General features: G+C 42.8%; 1 protein-coding gene across 1 annotated transcript; it reads right to left on the minus strand.

Moving 5' to 3' along the window:
- Nucleotides 1-13,692: 13,692 nt before the first annotated feature.
- ralba (v-ral simian leukemia viral oncogene homolog Ba (ras related)) lies at nucleotides 13,693-24,137 on the minus strand. The gene is made up of 5 exons (XM_047047257.1): nucleotides 23,981-24,137; nucleotides 16,284-16,489; nucleotides 15,843-16,051; nucleotides 15,398-15,575; nucleotides 13,693-15,084 (listed from the first exon to the last, which is right to left on the minus strand). Exons 2-5 carry the CDS (start codon nucleotides 16,395-16,397, stop codon nucleotides 14,959-14,961), a joined length of 627 nt encoding a protein of 208 aa, XP_046903213.1. The 5' UTR covers nucleotides 16,398-16,489; nucleotides 23,981-24,137; the 3' UTR covers nucleotides 13,693-14,958.
- Between the last annotated feature and the right edge of the window lie 1,968 nt (nucleotides 24,138-26,105).

The following is a 26,105-nucleotide window of genomic DNA, read 5'->3' on the forward strand; positions in this document are numbered from 1 at the left end:
ACCAACATATCTGTGTTGATCACTTGGCCACCTTGAAGACATCAGATGACTTTAGTCCTGACATCAACACCAAACGGAGGCCTTTGAACAAAAAGGACATCCTGAGTTGCACAGGTTCCACATCTAAGAATAAAGTGCAGGTCTCTGTCTCATCTTGCTTGAGGCTTGTGTCTTCCTCCTGTCAGGAGTGGTTGAGAGGAACACTTTCCTCCCCCTCTCAGATAGAGCACCACTCAGAACCACCGTCACCGGGGGAGAATCACCCTAAGGCCACATTTCAGCCAGACATGCAGTGGTGCAGAGATGCAGACAGAGAGCTGGAGGAGAGCATTCTGAATAGTTCTCCTTTTCACATGCCAGTCCATTTTCAAGATATCTCAAAAGTTCTACCCCCCCAAAAAACAAGGTGCTTGCACATCTCTAATTCTATTGATGACTTTATTTTGTTGAGAGAGAGTGAAAAGCACTGTGAACGCATCAGCCTGGAAACAGAGGCATTTCCAATATCTGATAACTTCCACTTGAGACCTTCATCTGGTGTTTTTGATAAACAGCCCTAAGTCAGCTTTAACCTTTCAGAAGAAAGAGATGACACAATTCAAACAGTTAAGTATTTCCTTAAATGATGCCTGATAAGCAGTCAGGTCTGCCCAAAACATCAGAAAGCTGACACATTTTCTATGACGCACCATGCACTAGCTGACAGATTGTCAAAATCCTGTCTGAAATGATATTATCCTACTATTTCAGGCTTGTCAGACAAACAATGGAACCTGCTACAATATGTGCCTCGAAAGTCTCTACCTGAAAGCTGAAATTTGAACTTATTTTTCTGGTATTACCATGATGAATTCACTTATGTGTGGCAATATGTACAACAATATATGTGGTCATCAATCACACACCTTTACTTAACAAAGAAAAACAACCCTCACACTACAGCAAAAGTCAAACTACTGCTTCTGTGGTTGAAGCGCCTCAATGCAATCTACTCTCATGATCTCCCAGCAGCACAGCCTAATTCCAGAGCACTGCAGGGTACCTCATTCATGACCTGAAGCCCATTTGAGTTTGGAAGGGAGAGGAAAAGATATCGACCTCCCTGGTGTCAAAGAGTGTTCAAACATTTGTCATTTTATTTCTCCAAAAAGCAAACCCAGTTGACCTGTTCTTTCAATACTTTCTACCTCCAACAACGTGCCATGAATGTGTTAGGAATTCACAAAAGTAGGTTGGAATTCCACCTAGGAGGGGTTGCATGGTAATGTTGGTCGTGTCAGCAAAGTAAAGTGACAGTTAACCTTTTGACCCACATTCTGGATTGTTGTTGGCTAACAATGGAATGCTGAATGTGTCTGCACAAGACAGGGACCCCGACATGTTGGACCATAGACCAAAAAGCCTGATTTTCACTGTTGGTAATAGAGCAAGAAACCTTTGACAGAGATTCCGATTTTACAGAAGGCACTGTACACAGATCTCTTTCTGTTCAACACACAGTTATTTATATCTGTGCATCTCCTCTCTACTGCCCTCTCTTCCTATAGAAGTTCCATCTTGCATGAGTAGCTGCAGGTTTTCATCGTAATGACCCCTCCAGGGACTGGGCGAGCTGTCTATACTGTCTGGTCGTGTTCTGGAGTGGGAGTTCCACACTTCATGTGCAACAATAAAGAATAGTGACATGGTGCAGTATGCTGACCAGCCTCTTGTTAAGAGGTCTGATATCTCTGCCGAGACCCCCCAACCAGATGAGGACACATCATCACATGACCAAAGACCTTCTGCAGTGACTAAAGAGCAGGAGGGCCATTCTGACAGACAGTGTTCAACATGGTTAAACAGTCTGACTGTGGAAATACAGCAGTGTCACACATCATTGTAATAACCACACTCTCAGAAACAACTCTAATTTATCTAGTCATACTGTAAATGGACATTCAATAAACCTCTCTCTGATCTGAATGTGAGAATAATTACTTACCTAAGTGGGCCCGAGACATCCTAAAACGGGAACGACATCATCTAATGGTGTGTTGTTTGTAATAAGTGTGAGGGGCTGTGATGCCTCTGGATAGAACCAGGAGGAAAATTGGCAGTGTAGTAATACCAGCCCATATAGTCCAGAGCACTCGTTCCTCCCCATCAATCCTCTGTCAAACAAAGCCATTATATTCAACATTAATGACATTTTTCTGAGGCTCTGTTTCCGTCTCTCTGTAGTTCCTTGTTGATTAAAAACAGATCCACCGAAGGCATTGGAATCCATTAGAATCATGTCTGGCCTTTCATCTGTATAGCATGTAGCAGCCCCCACCGACCTTCTTCCAGATTGGCTATTTTCTATCATTATCATAAAGTTATCTGGTTGGGAAAAGGTTCTTACTCAAGCAGGCTAAAAGCATTTCCTGTCAGTTTATCATAATGTAGATTACCTGTCATTTCATGAATGCTAAGGAAATGTTAAGGAAATATGACGGTGGCTAAATTAACATTAAAATCTTTCACCCCTCGGCCAATCTGAAGAGGTCTCCTGCCCTGAATATCTGGCCTTCAGTGACTTGTTTTACAAAAGCAATATTCTGCCACCTAATTTGACCTGCCAAAAATGCAATTTGCAGTTGTTTGATGCTGTATTAACAGTTCATTTTCCAATGGTGTTGTCATTGTGACCTAACATTCAAAAGTCAATGGGTGTAATTGGGATGATGTTGCATCTTAGCTAAATTTTGTGCCAAATCTCCCTACTACATGGGGTGGGATGTATACCATTTCATTTCATTCCTCTTCTAACCTTTTACGCTTCACGTTTGACAATCAATCTTTATCCTAATGGCTATCATCATTTTTAATACGTAATTAAAGATGTTCCGACCTGTTGCTACTAAATGACACACGATAGTTAGTGGTGGACCTCTGAGCTACATTATCGTCTAGTAGGGCTCAGATCCCAGAGCGGTGGTCCGGATGTTCCTCCACTGGTCCTTGCAACAAAAGAGGACAGGAGTCATGAATATGCATCAGTAGGAGGGGAAGATCCCCTCTAGGCTTCATAAAAGACAGCATTAAGCTGCTCTAATTAAATTCCCCTCTCCTCTCCTCTATAGCGAACATGGCATTGGTGAGCGGTTCTCTCTCAGACTGATACCAGGCTCCTGGATGAAAGACTGGCTACTCACCGACGCTACAATCAATAAACAACATCATCATGAATTAGAAATACCTACTCAGCATTCCGAACACACTGTTTAAATAGCCTCATTGTTGTGATTGTTGTGTGTGTATGCTGAACTTGGTAGAATGACTTGATTTAAATGCATTGAATATTGAATTACATCAGAGCTTATGGCTGGTAAAGGTAATCTCTAATCCTCTGTAATGGCCCTAGGAAACCAGCATCATACAGGCTCTGATTAACTGATAAATAACACAAACACCCTTGTGCATGAAAGAAGGGACATTAGTCACTTTCTGGCTGTAAACAGTTTGCAGTAATGCATTTTACATTTGGGTTGTGATTGCATTCTCTGTATGGCTTCTGCGGTTATTCCCTCCACAGTATATTACCAACTGCAGCTTTTTAGTTATGTGGAACCTCTGTGTTTCTGTTGCTGCAGTTTGTATGCAGCCTTGGTGGCTAAAGTCGATACTGTACTACTGCCATGCTTACATTAACCCCCCCCCCCCTTTCCCCTTCATGTTGATGATGATCATCACTGTTCAGATTCAGATAATTATTTATGGAAACTAACCCCAGGTGGCCAACAGGTCCTCAGAGAGACAAGTTATTGTTCAGTGAGAGGAAAGCAAAATGGTGAACCAAGGTGCTATTATTTAGTTCACTGTAAGGTTGAATGTTTACACCACAACATTAGCATTCAAAAACAAAGGCATATCCTACTGCATCTTACAGAAACTATACTAGGTCCAAATGACAACAGGTAGTCCTTCCTCTCTGATCTACTCTAGCCCTTCTATCTCCTTCCCCTGCTGTTGTCTCCATGTTTGCTGCTATCAGTTAATGAAGCCCAGTTTGGTGCTCCCAACCTGTGGAGCAGGGCTCAGGCAATCTAGAGTACAGAACATGGGATGTCAGTACCATGGACAGCGACATATTCATGTCACACTGAAAGCTTTGTCTTGTAAAATGTGGAACTGACATGAAGGAATGGAGTATAATCAAGTTGGAGAGTATTTTGTTGTTGTAGTGAATATTTATAACAAGAGACAATGAGAATTTAGCTGGATTTGCATAGAACACCAACATTGTACAGAATGTTAAACAAGGTGCACACGGTTACTGCATAGATTTAGGTAGACAGAGGGAAAGAGAGACAGAGGGAAAGAGAGAGAGGGGGAATGAGAGAGAGAGAGAGAGAGAGGGAGAGAGAGAGAGAGAGAGAGAGAGAGAGAGAGAGAGAGAGAGAGAGAGAGAGAGAGAGAGAGAGAGAGAGAGAGAGAGAGAGAGAGAGAGAGAGAGAGAGAAGGGGGGGGATCAAATTGTGTCTCCTCTCCTCTTACATCAGAATTCCACCCGTGTTTACCTGAGCTGGTGCTACAAACCTGAGGTCTCATCCTTCATATTAGCCTGGCTGTCACAGCAATCACTCTACTGTTTGGTCAGTGCTCCCCATCAGCACCTCATTACCTGCAGTCAATGTTTATGTGGCCTGAGCGGCCTTGGCAGCTAATGAAAGAATGTGCAGAAGTCTTTTTTTTTTCTTCCCTGAAAGACCTGGTGTTTTTAATGAGGGACAGACAGAATAGCAAGGAGAGACAGAATATGCATGCCTCACTTTTGTTGCCAAACCTATAACAGCGTTTTGAAAGTGCGCCACCTGTCATCTCAGAAGGGTGTTACAGCACAGATAGACAGTAAACTGCATATAACGAGCACTTGAACATGCAAGAGGATTGAGCTGGGTGCTTATCACACTCCTGCATACTCTGAACACTGGGGATCAGACACCATTGTTAGTTATGTTTCGGCATGTTTATTCCCACTTAGTATTGCATTTTAATGATACCTGTTAAAATATCCTATTGTTACCAAGAAATGGTTCTAAATATAGCAGAGACTTCAACCAGCCTCAGATGTAATTAGGGCTGAATAATGAACTTCAAAGTGTTCAACGTTTTGACATAGGATACATTTAATGTATGTGTGTGTGTATGTGTGTGCATGCATGCGAGTGTTTGTGTGTGTGTATGTGTGTGTTGCCTTGTTTAACTATTGTTTTGGGTTCCAGAAGTCCCCTCAAGAATAATCATACAAAAACATATCTTCTGAGTCCTCTCAAGTTCAACTGCCAGGGGGTTAGAATAAGGCTTTGTGTTAGAATTACTTTAAGGGTTTGGTTTAGGAATAAGGGATAGATTTATGGTCAGGGTTAGGGGTGAGGGAAAACAAGATTTTGAATGGAACTGAATATTCAGCCCCCACATTATTGGCCACGCAAACAAGTCAGATCTAGTGTTCCCTGGTACTTGATGGTCTGACAAAAAAACAAAACAAACAGAATGTGTAACAAAGAAACGCAGTGGTATTGTAAAGAGGTAATTGTAATTTTCTTTCTCACGTGATATTGTTCAAACAATTTGAGAAAATTAGGTAAAGTCCAATCTGTTTGCATGAAGAATTCAGTTTTAGCCCTTCTCTTCACTGCACTCTCCAGACACTGAATTCCCTTTACTTCTCAGGAACAGCTTCCTGCTCTTATCTGCAATATTTCCGTTTCAAAACCCATTGCACTCCATCAATTCCTTCTGACAGCTGGGGAAAATGTGAACAATAGGCAAAGAATTTCAGATTTATTGGAAGTCAGACTCATGCTCATTTCCATATGGAAACTCACCTTCCCCCTTCCGTCTCAAGCCTTCTCTTCGTCCTAGACTTTTTCAGGAACATTTTGAGTGAGAGAAAGTTTTGAGCGGAACATTGACATGCATCCACATTTAAAGGGGTCCTCTTTTGTTCAAACTCAAAAATGTGTATCTATTGTTGTGGATGTCAAAAAAATTCCACTAAATCTTTCAAGGATCAAGAATCTAATCTGCTGTTCACTGCAACTGAACATTGATCCATTCAATAATTTTCACACTTGGGCCAAAATATCTTCCTTCACCTATGGATACAAAGCCCCACGAAAGAGACAGAAAGATCAAAAAGAAACAAGTTCTCCTTTTTGTTCATACAAAAAAAGAACTGTAAATATAAAGTATTGATCGATGGCCGTGTAATTTCTCATCCACTGAGCACACATTAGTGTGCAGACCCAGTGTGTGCACATTGAAAAAAAGACTTGAGATAGGACAATTAGATAACTTCAATTTTGTTATCCCCAAACTTGTAGTGAATAGCTGCAGAATACCTCCTATGTACACAAGCCATGATTAGCAGTATAACTGAGTCTGTATATTATTATTACAGCCAAGGAATTTTTCATATGTATAATTCATATGCTCAACAGACTGGGCAAACCTGTTGGTACAATATGATAACAGATGTGTTCTAGCAAGTTTGTGCCGCCCATTGAAAAGGCATTGTTGGATATCATTTCTATTGACCGCATCACATCCATTTTATACACAGTAACATCTAATACATACATTATTGACAATGCAAAACAATAGGGCTACGTCCCATTTTCTCCCAAGGTTATGAGAGAAATATCCAACTCTCAAACTCATCTCATCAGCGTTGCATGGCTGCTCTCCACCAGCATTGTTGGTCGATCAATGGAGGTGACATTGAAATCCCTTGAACATATTATCTACACTATTTTCCTCAGTCCCACTACACAGAATTAATTGCTGTGATAATATCTCGTCAAAATTGGTTCCCAGCAGTGGTTTTGTGAACAAATCCTGACATGGTTACGAATATCAATTTGCTAAAGGGTCTTTTTTTGCTATTGAATTGGGGGTTTCTACTTCCGTAGGGAATAGAAGGGGTATTACACAAAACCCATAACTCGATATGTTAGGTTTAGCCTTCCTTGGAATACTGACATTGAAATGAGAGGGAAAGAAATTACAATGACCCGTTCTTGGTTCCACATGGCCAAAAGAAGGGGTTAGGAAATTGACCTAAGTTACCTGTTTGTAAGCCTCTTTCTCTCTCTATTTCTCTCTCTATTTCTCTCTCTATTTCTCTCTCTATTTCTCTCTCTCTCTTTCTCTCTCTTTCTCAAGAGGAATGTAGCATACACAAAACTGTAGTGAGATTTTAGTCTTTGAGTGCATGGCTCCAAACTCTCTTAAAATCCAAGGCTTCTGAACAATAAAAATGTATGATGGTGTCCTGATTGCATCCATATCCATGACCTCGAAATGTAAAGTGCAGCCTAAACACGCCTCAGAGCTCCTGCCTGAATTTGCATAACAACAGGTCACATTGGGGGCAAGCAATCATATGATTGACAACAGCAAAATACTTTTGACAGTGTCATGTTGCAGAATCTTTCAGGATTTTTCAAATGATAGGCATGGTAAGGAAAACCCCTAACTTACAGTATACCTTTGACCTTACTCTACTGGCACAATCTAATGTGCGCTATGAACACAACAGAGACCAAGGAAATGGATCCTTAGTACGGGAGACATGATTTCGTATCGGTAATGGGTTTTTCACTTCATCCAAACCCTCTCTTCTACCAGTTGTTCATTCTTGAAAAATGGGTTGAGTCTGTAAATTGATGTCCAGAGTTATGTGTTTTGAATTTCCACACAGTCTGTGGCTCCCTGATTTTCATTACAAATGTGATATGTGCTCAGGTATTTCCCTGGTTCCACTATGTTAATTTGGCATGAAACGCATAACCTCTCCCATGAAGTAGAATGGAGATATACGATTTAATAGTGAAAGGTGATACGAAATGATGTGCTACAAATTAAACGCAGAGCTCCCCGTAGTTATCTCATGTAATTGGAATTCAGTTTCTGTGAGGGATCTATAGCAGGGGCGTTGTTAGACATAAATCTCTACTGGGGCACAGGCCCCTATTCATATTCCTTTTTTTCTTCCAAACTTACTGTGCACATTACACTACTCGGCTATAGAAACTCCCCTTGATTAACCCATAGGGTAACACTTTAGAATAATGGTCCGTTGTTAACAAGTAGCTATGCAGGAAGTAATAGGTAGTTCTACATTTACACAGTTCAGGGACGTAAGTTTGATATCAGCTTTGGCAGGGACTTTTTTTTTTATTGGGATACTAGTTTATTTTTTACTAGTTACTAGATACTAGTTTATTTTTTCCGGGATTATCCATATGGATAATATGGATCCATATTATTATGCACTGACTAATAAAGTAAATTGTTAAAACTCAAACTTTTGATTTTACTAGGGCACAGCAGATTTATACTGGGGCATATGCCACAGTAAAAAGGGTCTAACGACGCCCCTGATCTATAGGATTCTTCAGATAGAAATGAGAAATTCCAATTGACGGTGCAGTTTTATATGCTCTTTCAATGTCCATTAAATTCCCAGAGTTGAGGATACACAAATGCAATATCTCCGTCTATTTCTTACAGACACAAAAAAAACATGCTATGTATCCTGTCTGATTCCGGCTCCTCCTCCTGTGGCATTGAGAGCTCCCTACTTGATGAGCAGCTACCTCAGTTGGAGGTATGTGCATTGCATTTAAAGCTCTTAGAGTCCCACATAAGTCCCACATAAGTCCCACGTAAAATTTCTTTGTATAATAGTTATTACGGTTCAAAAGTTTTTGTTCATTCACCAAATGCCATATCAAATCCCCCCAGAGACTGTAGGCGTTCCTTTTATGCTGATGAATGAAAGGCTAAATCCTGCCATAAATCCAACTTAATTCCACTGTATAATCAATACTCTGCTAAAAGACTATGGCAGTGCAAATTCACTTGGTAATCTTTTAATGCGTATTAAAGTATCTCACAAGCAAAGTGTGCTGTCCTTTTCATGTTGGCTAAAGACGATGTTACTAAACTGGCGACTTGTGCCGCACCAGGGACTGACCTGTTTCAGTCCTTGGAGTACCGTCAAATTCATGGAGGAGACTTCAGTAACAGTTTCTGTATCCTAGCATAGCATAATGTCATGTGACACTATCTATATCATGCTCACAAGCCACACTAAATAGGTAACTGCTGCACTTTCGAAGATTATTCTTTACTTTGTTTATTGCCTCTGGATAGAACAAAAGCTTCTATGTCACATCTGAGACGGAACACAAAACGTTGCCTTTAAACCTAAACTACCTTAAAGAACACACAGGTTATGTGGTCACACAGTACATTTCCATGACTGCATGGAAAACACATCCACATGTCCAAAAAGCCCAGAATATTGACTGTAGTTGCTTAACTTATGTCACTGACACTACTTTTAGGTTATATGGCAACATCATGAATGCTCTATGCCTGTTCAATGGGACAAACACCGTATCAGCTTAAAGGCCTATTACTGTTGTGCAAGGGTACTATGTGTAAGAAAAATCTTGGAGCATCCAACTTTCCTTCAAACTATTTTATGAAGGGCAGTTGTAGAAATTGGATCTGCTTTAAATTAAAGTTTAGTTTTAGAAAAGTGCATAGGTCACTGATCATAACAACGAGATAGCCCCAAAAATTGCGGTTAGCCAAACATGAAGCATACATTGTGAAACCAAATGTCCCAAAGGGAAGAACAATAAGGGCATGTAGTTAAACAAGTTACAATTACGTAAACAGAAAGAACCTCAAAAGTGCAGGAGTGTACCTGTGGAAAAAGCAGGCAACAAAACAAAACAAAGCAAAAAATTAAAATACATCTACAACAGCAATATTCAGTTCAATATCATTACTTCAAAAGTAACCCTTCAACTAATGCTTTCATCTATGATTTTATGTGATTGAATGTAGCATCGGTCAAGAGGCTCTTTCCTAAATAATTGGCACACATACCACTTAATTGGCAAACACAATTTCAGTTTTCCTTGAGGGTTAGAAATCAAGAATATTCTCAAGCCAACCTTTGCCTCCTGAGTTCATTTGTTGTTTCATGTCAGTTGCTTACCTTCTGTTAATGAGTGTTTCTTAAGATCAAATGAGGCAAGGTAATGTGTATTGAAAAGACGCCACATGAAAAATGACACTGAAAATACATTCCTAATGAATAGTGTGTGTGTAGGTTTCTGTGTGTGCACATGCATACTAAGAATGGAGAGATTGTGGGGTTTTCAACAAGAGAGTAAATATGAACGTGCAATTAAAGTAAAGAACCATGGCAGGTTGAGGAGGCTATTGGGCCAGACCTGCAGAAGTTTTTTTTGAAGGACATCGTTGCCGATGGCTGAGTTTGACTGCCATCAAACTCCTGAGTGGCCAGGATAACAGTGCACCTGTGCATCAAGCTCCTTTTTTTACAGTTGGTAAGCAGTTGCTTTTTAATCCTTATCAGTTCATCTCCTTCCTTGGTTCTTAAGAACTGCAGAACTGTAAGAAGTTCACAAATATAAAAAGAAATCTCTGAAGAGTAAAATACAAACTAGAGAAAGTGAATGTTCAATTCTTTGATGTAAGTCCCATGGGACAGCAACGAATGACATTTGGTCTCGGTGGATGTCTTTGTTATGAATTGTCCAGACCAACATAATTGCTACCTACTTTGCCAGTCCAACTGCATACCATATGTAAATGGACCTAGACTGTCTTTATACCTGTGGGATATTGCAGTGCAGGTGGTAAAGGCCATACAACAGCAAAGCAAGTGGAAATTGAATAGTCTGCTTATTAGCATGAAGATCAAATGTGACGGTGTATCAGATAGAGGCCCAGTTATGTCCCCATGGGTTTTCTGGGCTACTGTCACAGACATCACACACTGTGCTGGACATTGAAAGATTTCCAGAATTTCATGACTCTACCTTCAAAGGTTTTGAGTGCATGATGTACAGTCTATTCAACTGTGTTCGTGTGGTCAAGAGTCATCTTTAGGCCAGAAGTTCTCACAATTACATGGTGTCGTGTTTCAGGCAAATCCATGATGGTGAAGATGGTTCATTTTCGAAATCACATTGTGTTATAATCAATGTTTCCCAGTTTAAGTCAGCCCAATAAAAGGATTCATCTTTCACAAATCCAAAACCGTCACCACTGTGCATGTCCAACCTTACCCCAAGACAATTATTGAAGAACCATGTATAAATCCATTTCTCATATTTGGCAACAAAATACCACCATCAGCTGTTGCCGTTCGGAAGTTCAACTGTGTAAAGCTCAGTCCCATTACGTTGGCTACTTTGGCTCAGGCTAATCTTGAATTACTGATGCAATCATTGCACGCACTTGAGAGCACCATAGATAGTATTTCTGTGTCTTATGCTTTATTCTCCTTCTCACTCCTTCTGCAATCAACCAAATGAGTCTGATTCACTCACTCCTCCAAAGCCAAGGCCTATCACAGAGCCCTCCAAAACCTCAGGTCAAATTATAATAGTCATGCTCACTAAGCCTGTGGGCTTGATGAAAAGTTTTTTTCTTTTTTACTTAGTGCTGCCTCCTACTTTGGGAGGTCCATACACATTAAGTTTTGAGTTAGATCAGTTGTATTGAAGTATTGAAAATAAATTCAAAGGCCATCATTCACCAAATACCGGGAACAGATGAGTGCTAAGATGCATCTGAAAGGTTTTCTTTCAAACAAACAATTCTCTGGTTTCTCTGGTTAAGTATGTGGTGCATTTGGGACCCTTTTACTTTATATTCACAGCCTTCCTCAGAGAGACAAGTACTGAGGAACAAACTATTCAAGGTAGTGCTCTTAAACTCTTGGGCTTAATGCAGCATTTGTTATATATATTTTTTCATATGCCATTTTCCTTTCTGCTCAGTGCTGTTCTAAAAGAGCCTCCGGAGTGTCTTGTAATCTAAACAGAGATGGCAAGGTTTCCTTTCAACTTTGTATGCTTGCCTTGTTCTCACATATGAAAGCATTTCGATGGAACTTGTTGCCTCTGTGTCTCTCAAATGTGTACCATTCTACGAGAAAGACCTGGTTCACTGGGTTCAAAATGGAAACTGTGGGCTATTTTAAGGACATCAACTTATTTGACATTCTCTTATATTTAAGCAAATGTGTGCTCACTGTAAAACTATTACAATACATGATAAGACACTATACTAATCTCCAGAATGTGCTTTATTATGCAGGGTGGAGTGAACAGTTTTTTTCCACAAAAAAATGTCAGCACAGCCAGGTTGGAGTCCTGCAAATAGTGTGCCTGCCACCCAGTGGTGAATATGTTGCTTTCATCTTCTTGGCTAGGTTCAATAATAGAATATAAGTTATTGCATGTCTATTGTATTTATCTTGCGTTTGATAGTAATTCCACTGAGTCTCTTTCTCACTGTATAATAAAGGAGTGTGATGGTGCTTTATCACTTGCACATCCTCATGCCCAACATTAGCTCTTATATAATGAGGGTTACTCAGAGGACGAGCCATTCTGTGGGGATGATAAAAGACCTGGGAGTGTGCTGGTGACACTGCATCGGTCATTAGCCAGCTTCAGTTTGGCCCCTTCATACATTCCTAAATAAGGGCTGTGCCACAGGTTTAACGTACCACCTAATATGTGTACTTAAAGATACGGTGTTGAGAAGTATCTGAGCTGAATGGTAGGGATATGAAACATGAGCGATAAACTACAAATGGAGTACAACTCATAACACTTCACTGCTGCTGGGAAATGAGCTCCCTACACAACTCTAATCCTCCATGTAGTAGTCATCTGCACCTCAAACTTTATGACTGCAAGTCAGGCATGCTCCAATAACTCACATATAACCTCCAGTTATTCATTTCGATCATGTGGCATCTAAACTCTTAAACCTACACATACCAAACTTGCCCCTCAAAACAAATCCATCTTATGTGTGCTAAACCACACAAAACCTTGAGTCACGCACTTCAGTTTGCTGGAGTCAAATACGGGAATGAGCTGCAAAAAACTCTCAGGATATTTTTTGTTTTTTTACATCAGTTCCTTCATCTAGGGAAACAATAGCAGTTGCTCCTGCAATTGTTTCAAATAACACTGTGGGGTGCTGTAACAGTATGATTGTGATTGCACTTACTGTGATGTGGTGGTTCGTCTGTCTGTTGATGCTGTGATTGCCCATCTGTTGTTTGTGATAGGTGGGTTTATCTTGTTTTGTCCCATCATGTTTGTTTTGTTTTACTTTCCTTCTCAATTTTCAAATTCCTGTCCCCACATGGCAATGTGCTCATGACTGACTTGCTAGGTAAAATAAAGATTACATAAAGTGTAAATATCTGTGGATTGAATTGTTCTTGAGTTCTAGAGAGGTATGCATATTGGAACACAATAAATAAATACAATAATGAATGGACAAGCCTGTAAAAGCATACTGTATGTCCACTTCCAGCCAAATGGTGGCAAAGTTTTAGAGTTAACATGGACAACAATGGCACACAAACTATGGTTCAGGCTTTTCAATCATCACTTGGCTGTTCCCAGTTCCTCTTCTTCTCAGAGGGAAGGAAATCATAAAGATCTGGGGTAAGACTATTGAAATGTTTTGATCACACTACAAAGCTGCCCATGTGCTGTGTTATCTCTGTGGAGAAGTCTTTGTGCACACTCTGGATGAAAACCTGCTTTAGTATCAGTAATCAAAGAGGGGCAACAAGACGACTTAAAAAGAAAACAAAAAGCATTTATTTGGCAACATATTCTGAAGTCATCGTTCACAAAATTGAAAAACCCAACTCAAGGTAGACAAGCTTGTTAGAAGAGGATTTTTTTGTTTGTTACAAAGAGCATGGTGTAGCTGAAGGGGGAAACCTAAGCTTCACTGTAGGACATAGTACTTGATCAAACAGTGACAGCAGAAGTACAATAACCCCCCCCTCCCTCCCTCCAAGAACGTTCCATTCACACAGTCTCAGATTGAGGAACCGAAAGTATGAATTGTCGTTCCAATGCACATTTTTCAAAGCAAGAAAAAGAAGTGGTTATTGTCTTATCCTCAATTAAGTGTTGGCACATACCATCTTTAGAATTCTCCAAGTGAAAAGGGAGCTTGCTTTTTTTAAGGTATTGGCAATGTAGTGCATGTGGAAGTAACAAAATAATTACATTACATTTCAAATAACATTTGAAAGAAATCAACATGAATTATCTACAATAATCCACGATTGTAGTTGAATGGCTAATATGGCAGGAAAAAAAATATTAAAAATATAAACGCTTCCCTCCTTGTTTGCTATCAAAATGATCTATTCCAATTAAAGTCCTAAGGGATGTGGAATGGTTCAGTTTCACTTCAGTTTTTCTTCTTTCTTTTTACACAGAAGTGCCAGAGGGGGCGCTATAAACACTACCTAGATGTCTACAACAGTCAATCACTTGGAGCTCCAACCTCCCCCTGTGCTTTTAAGCCTATTTTAAGCCTGATAATTCACCTGAAAGTATTTACTAACGATTCTTAGAAAATACAATTTTCCTTTTCAACACACACAGTGTTTAATGCTGCAATATCATTGTAAAATAACACAGGCTCTGTGGCAAATTGTCTGTGCTTAACAGAGAGAACCCACCCCATTACAATAAGATTAAAATAAATGACCTGCACTGACATGGGTAGGCAGAGTTAGTGAGTTAGTGTTGGAGGCAGTTTGGTACTTTGAGCATTCAAAAATGGAGCCATCACTATCCACAGTCCTGGCTAGACACACAAGTGGTCACTTTACGTATAAAAACTCGGATTCAAAATGTTCAATTATATTAAAATGCAACGCAACAATGTGGTTGAACATATGCTAGACAGTAAACGGTACAAAGACCACATCGTTTTGAAAAACAGACCCATATCTGTTGAAATGAAGACGGATGGAGGAGGTTGTGAGAGTGCTCCCCGGCGTTACGATTGTGTTTTTAGGTTGCGAGGTCCATGTCGGGTTCAAAGTAAACAGCATCTTTCTTTGAAGCTTTTCTTCTTTTTGTTCTTGTTCTTTCCTTTGCCATTTTTCTCCTTGTTCTCAGACATCTTCTTGCCTCGCACTTCCCGCATCAAGTCAAAAAATACCTAGGAAAGAACAGGTAGCCCAGCGATCAGAACGGTAGCCACCCTCACATGAAAACTGCACAACTACGTTCAATGTCACTTCAAACGCACTGTGTTGCTGGTCTTCCCCCAAATCAAATTGGTTTTATTCTAAAAAATTATCCAGATTCATTTATGCACACGATACAGTTACAACACGTTCTCAGCATATTTGACATTTGGCAAAGGAGACACGTGAGGCGATGTATGTATGCATTCCTGAGTCTTTCACGACAGGCCGTGGGTCTTTTTCAACCCTGCGGGGCACCCACAGTGAGATACGGCTCGAGGATACCTTGTCAACGTTGGCTCTTGTTTTGGCGGAGGTCTCCACGTACTGCACCCCCCACTCCTCTGCCTTGCCCCTGGCCTCGTCCACAGACACCTGCCGGCGCTCCTCCAGGTCTGACTTGTTCCCCACAAGCAGTAGAGGGATCTTGTCCTCCTCCGCCTTCACCCGCAGGATCTGCTCCCTGTTAACCACACCCCCGCCCGATACACACACAGACACACAAACTTTTAAAGTGGATACAAAGTAGATTTACACTGAATACCCAAAATACATACTTTAGAAATAAGGTGTGCAAAGGCTGTGCACCGTTTGGAACGCACTGAATACAAGTTGAACAAAACCACTGCCTCGAAAAAGATGGCTTTTCCAAAATCTCACTCAGAGAAATGTGCTCTCTCTCTCGCTCTCTCTCTCCTTTAAACACATTTACACGTTACACACGCAGTACCTAAACTCTGCGGTGGCTGTGAAGGACTCGTGCTCAGTGATGGAGAAGACCAGCAGGAAGCCCTCTCCACTGCGGAAGTAGTTATCCCTGATGGCAGCGTAATCCTCCTGGCCCGCTGTGTCCAGGATGTCAATCTGGACCTCTTCACCATCCAGAACCACTTTCTTCCTGTAGCTGTCGGCCTTGGTAGGCTCATAGTCCTCCACAAACTGATGGTTAGAGGAGAGAGAGAGACGTTCAAAGCGTAACAAAAACACAACCAAAGAGGAACTAGCAGTATTATGAACATTTTGTTAGATTGCAAAAATGTAGGAAAGTTACGTGTTTTTATTTTGCAACTCTCTTTATGGTACATATGGCTTGTTGCACTGTTAAATAGGTCTGGGGTAAGTGTTAGATGCAATGTGTGAATATGTTGTGGATGTTCTTCAGTTTTCTCACCTCGTCGTACATGAACTGCAGGGTGAGAGCAGACTTCCCTACGCCTCCACTACCCACCATGATCACCTTGTGGAGGGCCAGGGAACTCTGGTTCTTGCTCTTATTGGCAGCCATTACTGGACTCTTTTCTCTCCCTCACTCGCTCGCTGTCACACACCCACACACACACACGCCTTCCTCTACGCCCAGACACTCACAGGCACCACCTGTGGAGACGAAAGCAGAAGGCAATCAAAGAAGGCAGACCCACACAGAGATGCACACTTGTTCATTTCTCTTAATGATGTAGTGGCCGTGGTTCATGGTGATCCAGCTGGATGTAAAGCTGTTAAAAAGCCTCACAGTGCCTGAGACACTGGCCTACAGAGCAGTTCAAGCCCCAGCACCTCATTGCCACACTACCCATCAGCAGGCATATATCTAAGACAGACACTTTAATATCAGGCATTGTGGAGCTCACCATCTAAAAGGTCAGCACCACTGATCATAAGCTAGGAAGTTTGAATACTGGAGGATGGCATTTAGAAACTTACTCAATAAATTCTTCTTCTATGAACACCAGCTAGCACCCTCCTCCCCCCCCCCACCCCCCTCCCCGAGAAAACCAATAGGACAATGGCAGTCCATCTCCGTTCTGACACATGCTGAAGATTGTGTCACTGCTTCCAGATAATTCTTAGTGCCATGTGCCATTCATTGCCAGTCAATGTAAAAGACAAAGAGTAGCAATAAAATGTCACAGGAACTTTAAAATTAGGTTTGGTCTGTACCCATACTTTGAACTTGAGTGGTTATAAGCATGTATAACCTTTGAAAAAAGGTTTGAAAAAAAAAATAGAGTCTATATATTAGGCTATAGAGTCTATGGAAAAGTGAGACACTGCTGTTGCATTGTAGATTGAGCAGGTAACAAGTTCTGCTATTCGCCATAAGCACAGTCGATTTCTGTAGCTTTTGGACCAATTATCTTCCTGTCTATGCTTCCCTTTCACCTGTAAACAGGAAGTGTATCTGACACCAATCCACTGCCTCCAATGACATGCTGCTTTACATGCTTTGGTCTCCATCTCCTTCATTTATCAATCAAAATCAGAGTTGTACTTGTGAACAATAATTCCACAAAAAGTTACAAGACGCCTCGTTGGTTTCAGGAGGTTTCTAATGTGCATCAGTCCACATTATTTTCCTGACGATAGCAACTCCCCCCTCCAAACAAACACACACCGTATCAGGGGTTAACCGGATGTCTGTTCATAGTGTCCCTGACCAGGAAGATATGGTCTACCGGTGTACTTCCTGGCTTTGTTTCACGTAACCATGACAACACGGAGGCCAGAAGGCTGCGTGATAGCTGACAGGAAGGACAAACCGGCTGGGGCAGACCCTGCTGAGTTCAGCACTCAGTAGGGGTGAACATGAAACTGGCAAACAATGGGACGTAATGCCACCTGCAAAACCCACTGGTGCAGCCTTGCAATGTTGTGTGGCGGACAGTGAGACATACTCTTAGAGGGTTTGTGTCAAGTCTGGCGCCCTTGCACCACTCTTCTGCCTACCATTGCTACAGCGGAAACAAAAATATTTCTGTTGTCTTATGACTTCATATTAGCTCTGGGGTAGCGTCACTCTGGCTTGACAGAAGTCCAATCATGACATGTGGATGTGACAACTGTACCCAAGGGAGTCACCGAGATCCTCCTTGTTTTCTGTCACCATATGGGTTCTCTAAGGTTAAACAGAGGGCGAATTGACACAAAAATCACTGCTTAGTATGACCTACATACAGGCTTGGGCTTGTAGGGCTGGGATGGGATGAGCTGGGCAATCTGGCTGGTCTGACAGCTAGCGGGTTGGCTGCTGAAATATAAATGACGGTAACAGTGCCAGGCGGCGGGAATTCTTTAGGATTCCCCAGGTGACAGAATCCAAGAAACCGGCAGCTGAACAGGCCTATGCCCTGCTCCACCATCAATCCCACCCCGCATAGTTAAAGAACCTCCTCTGCACATCACTACTAATGAAAAGGTCTAATGAGGCAATGTAATATGTAGGTGTGACAGAGCTTCAGGGGGCCCCAAAACGAATCTCTCTGCATGTCTCTCTGTGTTGTGCAGGGGGTGGATGGGACAGGTGCTTGACTGGGCCAACCGAAACACCCTCTGAGCAGAGAGCGGGAGAGACCGGTGCCTGTTAGGGGACACATCGGGGGTTCCACTCAGCTTAATGGAGGAGGATGAGGAGGGGGATGAGGTGAGCTGGAGAAAGGGGAGGAGGAGGGGAGCTGGAGGAAAGGGAGAGGGAAAGAGGGGAGCTGGAGAAGGGGGAGGAGGGGAACTGGAGGGGGGGGGGGGGGGGGGGGGGGGGGGGGGGGAGGGGGCAGAGGAAAAGAGGGGCTGAAAGAGGGGAAGGCAGAAAAGAGCAGATGGAGGATGCCAGACCAGATAAGCGGAGACACAGCCGTTGTGGCAGTCGGTGTAGATAAATGAAATACCTCTCCACTGATACTGTAATGTAGATCGTTGGCTAAAGATGGGATGTAAGGCAGTGATGCCAATTAGGGCACACTGCCCTTGTCAATCAGCACATTATCCTCAGGGCTATGCTGTACAACAGCCTACTTTCCAGCCGGTCAATTTAGAGCCGTTTGTAAGCATACAGCTGTTGGATTTCCACATGCGCTCTGCTAATACATTGATAATGCCGTTGTCTGTCAGGATTCCACAGAGAGAGATGTTTTGAGAGATATAGAGAGGGACAGAGAATGTGTGAGAGAGGCAGAAAGAGGTGGATAAGAGGCAAAGAAAGGTAGAAAGAGACAAGTGGGAAACCAGATGACTTTCCATCCAACCCCAGAGGCCTAAGGGGACTTCCTCCCAACATTTGATGGGGAAAACAGAGTGCTTAGCTGGCCATGGAACATCCCGCAGTCCTCCTCTCTCCTATACCAGAGTCTGAATCCCTCCAGCATATTCCCATCTTGAATCACTGCTAGCAGTCTCCAACAATGATTTATCCTCGCGTTGAGGTCTACAAGTCACTTGTTATCACAAAACAGAAATACAATTTAAAGGCTTTCCGTTTCAGAGTACTGAACAGTAGACAGATGAGTAATAATAGGCCATTACAGTCATTAGTGTGGGGATATGCAAGACAGGGATTTCCTGTGGTAATATAAGCAAACTTCAGAACAGACTAAAGCTTGGAGTTCGTTGGGGAACCTCTGCATGGTTATTATAGAGCACAGTTATGAACATGAATAATTCAGAGAGGCAAGAGAACAGAAAGTGAGAGAGAAGAAGAGCAAGGACTCCGCCATTCTTTGTGTTCATGGCTTCCAATGTTTACCATCTTACAGATGGAGGGGAGACAACCCAGTTCAACTGCAGATTCTTTTAGGCAGCTTAGTTCCAAAAGCTTCCTGACACCCCATGATGCATACTAACCATCCCTGAGCACAGCCAGGACAGGACACACAGAGGACTCTTTGAGAAAACTGGGCAGCTGGGTGCTAAATCCTGTCTCCATTGGAAGCGGGCTTCAACTGCCTAGGCCTCTTAGCACATACCCAAAAGCACAGGGAGAGAAAAACAAAACAAAAAAACAACAGTTTCTTTTGTCAAAAGGGAAAGAGAATCTCTCGGGGTCTGGTGTCTCACAATGTTTACTTGGTCTTGAAGCAAGGCTGGTAAAATACATCTGCGACGTCTGCGAATGCGCTGTGGCACACAAAAGCACTGAATTATCTGTAATCTCGGATGACATCGGGGGAGATGCTTACCTCCCAGTTGGCTGAGAGACAGCATCGGTAAACATGGGAGATGCCCTGGGATCCCTCCAGGGGTTTGAACTCCATCTGGGTGTGATTATCAGGGTTGGATAACACAGGGAACCTCCCAGTGACTGAGTCCTCATACTCCCTCCACATTCTACTCCTCCTGAACAACATTCTTTCAGCACCCCCTCTACATCCTCGACTCAGTGTAATGAGACACCCCTATGAAAAGTTATCTACCCCAACATTAAGGCACACACTCTATAAATGCTGTATCTCTTCTCTTCAGCCTACTCAAGTAGTTCTTGGTTTCCTGCCTCCTACTCCTCACCTTCCCATAGCAGCACTATCGCACAACAGTTGGCAGTCCATCCCCAAGCAGTAATCCTCTGCAGAAACTGCTCATGGGGAAACAATGCTGGCTCTGACCACACCCTCTAAAACCTCTCGGTTCCCCCCCAGGGCTTAATCAATGTGTTACCATAGAGACGCAGCTCCAACTTTCCATGTCTACCCAAAGAGGGATGGGAGGTGCCTGGAGTGAAGGACTCTGGGGGGTCCCAAGTCTCCTGAGTGGACTTCCATGAGGTGTTGGTGTAGTTAGTTAACCTCGTTGGGAGTCACGCGAGTCAGGGAGTTGATTGCATCTGCATCCCATCCCGTAACATCCAGTGACAGAGCTCTGCTTAGGACAGAGCCAACTGCCTCTGTGTTGATCTCCCCCACCATTACCACACACTATGTGCTAGGCTAGGCTAGTTCCGTTCTGGCACCATGCAGCTACTGTTCCATTACCTTGACAGACAGGTAGATCTGCATGAGAACATGCCTGCTGGCATGCCATTTAATCAGCAGAAGAGGTCACCTTCAGCCTCAACACACACCGATGTACTGTATGCCAGGAAGACACTACGACATGGAGCACATGTGAATTTGTTGTGGTTTAGGCATGCAGTAAGGCTAGACATAGCATTGGACACACGGTGGGCAACAAGTTAACGGAGTGATTTTATCTAACAGGGGATATGCAATGTTTAGTGGTGTACAGGGTTTATAAAACATGGATAGCGCCACTTTGTACTGTGCTTCCAACAATAGTAAAATATTACAACATTTGCCATTGCATTCAAAATCGATAGTGAGTTCACAGTTAGGCCGACGCACAAAATGCCAAGCAGACTGACTGCATACCATTCAAGGATGTGCATCAAACTTGTCAAAGCGTGTTTCAGTATGGGAGAGTCTATTTCCTGTATTATCATGAGCTTAGCAGGATCCACCAGCACCAGCACCACCACCCCACAGGTGAAGGCTGGGGCTGGTGGAAAAAAACACATCCACAGCCTTCATTCTTAAAGAGAGAGAGATGGATAGAGACACAGAGGTCAAAAAATATCGATAAAAAAAGCATGTTCTAATAGACAGGTTCCTCATTCCTTTGCGCCATGTGGTTTGCTTCCTTGTCAGTCGTGAGGTCGTGAGTGGGTCTGATGCTAAGCAGAGCAGGAGGAGCTGAAGGACAGTGGTAAGTTGTTACGGGCCTACCAAGTCGGCTGGAGAGCACGGGCTGAGTCTGTGGAAATGCCTACAGGAAAGAGTGGGAGTGGGGTGCGGGGGTGCCCGTCCCACTATCAACAAACAGACCATCCATCATCGATCCCCACAAAGAACATGTCTCCCCCTCGGACAGAAAAACATGGCACAAACATCTCATTCTATCCTAGTCAAAGGAAAAGCATGTCTTACCAAGGTATATTCTGGTCTGCCCTGTCTCTTCAATTTCTGGGATCATCAGCAGATGATTTCATTTACATTTACATTTAGTCATTTAGCAGACGCTCTTATCCAGAGCGACTTACAGTAAGTACAGGGACATTCCCCCCGAGACAAGTAGGGTGAAGTGCCTTGCCCAAGGACACAACGTCATTTGGCACGGTGGGGAATCGATCCGGCAACCTTCTGATTACTAGCCCGACTCCCTCACCGCTCAGCCATCTGACTCCTTATTGATTTCCCAACTCAAAGGAAATGACAGGTTTTGTTCTACATTACTGACCAGAAAGAGTTGGTCCCTGCTTACCTCTCTAAAGGGTAAAGTCCATTGAGTTGCCTCAGAAGAGATGTTTTGTGTACAGTTTTTTTGTGTACAGTTTGTGTGCAGTTTTGTGTACATTCTCAGGACTTCTCTCCTCTTTTGTGTGACAACTGAATGAAGCAGTATTACTGGAAGAATATTACATCTGGCAAATCTCAAGACATCTCAAGCATCCAAAACTTAACATGTTTTAATGTTTTTAAAATGGCTCATTGAGTGCTGTGTACCATGTTAAATAAGTGTGGGAACAGTAAAGTTGACCTGATCATTTTAAAGACGTGAGTATTAAACAAGGCATGGGCTGTAGAGATTGGTTATCTTGTTAGGAAGACGTGCATGAGTATTGGATAGGACAGACACTAGATTGTATCTCCACAAGTAGAGGAATGCACAGAATGCAGCCTTACTCTGGCCACAAATCACGAGCCTTGGAAAAAACAAGTAGGATAAGCTTCACACCACAACCTAATGGGTATCCCCAATAGCGGTGCTGAGATACAATTATGACCCATCTGTTGGAGGAATATTAATACGTACACAATATGGTCCATCTGTTATTCCGGTAAAGTAAAAATACTGAATTCCCACTGTCTGATATAATCTGATGGGAAGATTATTTTGTAGGTTTACCTTTGTATGGTTCATTATGGTGCTCTGAACCCTAATGTGGCACTCACATAATTATGACAAAAGACGAGGGAAAGAGTAATAGTGGAATTATGCTATCCATTCCCTATAGACATGAATGAAAACTAGGCCTGGTTCACCCTTAGGCTAATCCATTTGTGTATGAATTAGAATGGCACTACTTAGTGCCCCATTTTAATAAGCGAGCCCTTCAGTAGCACCCATGTCTGTGCGTAAATTGTCTTTGTTAAGATACACAACACACCTTGAGAAAGAGAGATAAGGGTTCCACTCCACACACCATATGGCATATATGCTGTGTGGTACTATTGATACTGTTAAGGTTACACCAAATACCATCAAAAGCAGAAGGTGCATTTGAGGAAGAGTCTAAATGACTATAAGTTGATGATTCCATGTAGGATGTTATAGAAAATCAACAGCAACTTTACACGTTTCTCACTGAACAGTGACCTGTAGTTGACGGACAAGTCTTTAACTATTTTAGTAGTTTTATAGGTGCATGTTATGGCCTTATGGCACGGACGGAGTTTGGATACGGACGGCCGTTTTGATAACGGAGTTCATTGGAGAAACACGTAAAGCATCTTTATCTGGTTTGTTCACTTTTCAGGAGGTTTATGTTACGGCCTGAGCAGTCTACCTCACTCACTGAAGTAGACAGGCTTACCGTAGATATTTCAGAGACCAAACACAATAGAGTAGGTCTGCGTAGGGCTAGACCAAAATATTTCCCAAGTATGGTCGGGGAACTGACAACACAATAAATACAGTTCCTATTGATTAGCCCCAACAAATCTAATAAGCAGTCAGGTCATTTAGTTAAAGGGCTTAGGGTAAACTGCCTGATGGTTTGCTCTCGACAATGTATCAAAAGAGGCTGCGAGATGCAGGCTACAGTTTTCTAGGCTAGCCTATCCACAGGCGGCTTCCTTTTGCGTTGCCAATGCCACATCCCTGTCCATTTCCTAATCACTAAATGTTTTTTAAATGGATAAGCGCAAACAATTGTCTATATTTATAATATTATCAAAGACCATTCATCCAAACAGCATACATTATTGTGCAACGGATCTATAGTATCTAATTCGCGGACGTCCTCCCGTTTCAAGAACCGAGGCGTAGCCTTAACATCTGCATTAAGTTATTTTAGTCTAAACATATAAAATAATAAAATCTTACCGAAGCAGGATTATTGCGTTTCCCCTTTCTTGATGCTATCTTAATGTGACCATTAATGGGGCATTCCGAGGCATAGGGCTGCCGAGTTTAAATGTAACAGATCGCTGTCACAAAAACCCCACCTTCCGGACGTGCAGGAGAAACTAAACTCGCCCGGAAGTGATGTCACAAGAGGTGTGTGCGTGCGCGTGTGTGCGGATGTGTGTGTGTGTTTGTGTGCATCTGTTGACCAACACAACCAGACAAAAGTTAAAGGTAGGCCTATCATACAGTTACACTGAAATGTTGAATAAATATGGTCATAATCGTTGGCGTAATAGCCCCACCTATTGCTTGGTCATGTAACATTTACATTTAGTCATTTAGCAGACGCTCTTATCCAGAGCGACTTACAGTAAGTGCAGGGACATTCCCCCCGAAGTAAAGTAGGATGAAGTGCCTTGCCCAAGGACACAACATAATTTGGCACAGCGGGGAATCGGTCCGGAAACCTTCTGATTACTAGCCCGACTCCATCACCGCTCAGCCATCTGAATCCCCATTATCTATTTTCATACTTAACTTATCTTAACAGATTCAGGCTTGCACATTGCACAGTATAAAAAATGTTTAGCTACTGTAATAAATAAAGGATCAAGGCTGAATCAAAGAAGATGAACTAGTGTAACATACAGGAGAAGCTCTCCCAGCTGAACGTGCCTGACTCCACCTGCAGGTGGATCATAGACTTCCTGTCTGAAAGGAAGCAGTGCATTACATTTTACATTACATTTACATTTAGTCATTTAGCAGACGCTCTTATCCAGAGCAACTTACAGTAAGTACAGGGACATTCCCCACAAACTAAAGTAGGGTGAAGTGCCTTGCCCAAGGACACACGACATGTGGCACGGCGGGGAATCGATCCAGCAACTTTCTGATTATTACTCCCTCAACGCTCAGCCATCTGACTTAAGTTGGGAACACACATCTCTGACTCCCGGTCCATCAGCACTGGATCTCCTCAGGGCTGCATCCTTTCCCCTCTGCTCCTCTCCCTGTACACCAACAGCTGCACCTCCAGTCATCAGTCCGTCAAACTCCTGAATTTTGCGGATGCCAACACCTTGGACTCATCTCTGGTGCTGATGACTGACTATAGGTCTGACTATAGGTGGGAAGCTGACAACCTGGTGACCTGGTGTAGCCAGAACAACTTAGAGCTCAATGCTCTTAAGACAGTGGATATGGTTGTGAACTTCGGGAAGATTACAGCCCCACTCACCCCCATCACACTGTGCGACTCCCCAGGCAACACTGTGGAGTCCTTCCGCTTCCTGGGCACTATCCTCCCCAGAACCTCAAAAGAAAGCACAACAGAGGATGTACTTCCTACAGCAGCTGAAGAAATTCAACCTTCCAAAGACAATGATGGTGCACTTCTACGCAGCCATCATTGAGTCCATCCATTCCTCCTCCATCACCATCTGGTACGCTGCTGCCACTGCCAAGGACAAAAGCAGAATGCAGCGTCTCATCCGGCTGCAATCTGCCTACCCTCGAGGACCTGAACACCTTGAGGACCCTGAGGTGAGTGAGGAAGATTGCGGCCAACTCCTCCAACCCAGGACACTCTCTGTTCCAGCTACTCCCATCCGGCAGAAAGCTGCGGTCCATCAGGACCAAAACTTCACGCCATAAAAACGGTTTCTTCCCATCCGCTGCTGGCCTCTTCTATAAGGCCAAGGACTCAAATCAAATCAAATTTATTTGTATAGCCATTTTTACACGCAAGCATGTCACAGGGCTTCACATGCGCCCATAGAACTGCCCCTCAACCAACCTAAACCCTCAAGGAAGACAAGGAAAAACTCCCAGAAAACCCCCAACGGGAGAAAAAATGGAAGAAACCTTGGGAGGAGCAATTCAGAGAGGGATCCCCTCCTTCAGAGACGGTTGGTAGGAGAGAGGAGCAGAACACAAGCTAAACATAGTCATACAGTGTCAATGGGTTTTGAAACACCAAAACCCATTATTCGCCTTTATAGACGTTGGATGGGACCGGGAAACTCGCTGTTGGCCGTCATGGAGACTGGATTCCGGGTGACGACCTGGTCCAACGTTGGCAGACCGACGACCAAGCAGG

Source organism: Hypomesus transpacificus, chromosome 23 (assembly GCF_021917145.1).
Source record: "Hypomesus transpacificus isolate Combined female chromosome 23, fHypTra1, whole genome shotgun sequence".
Classification (NCBI taxonomy): Eukaryota; Metazoa; Chordata; class Actinopteri; order Osmeriformes; family Osmeridae; genus Hypomesus; species Hypomesus transpacificus.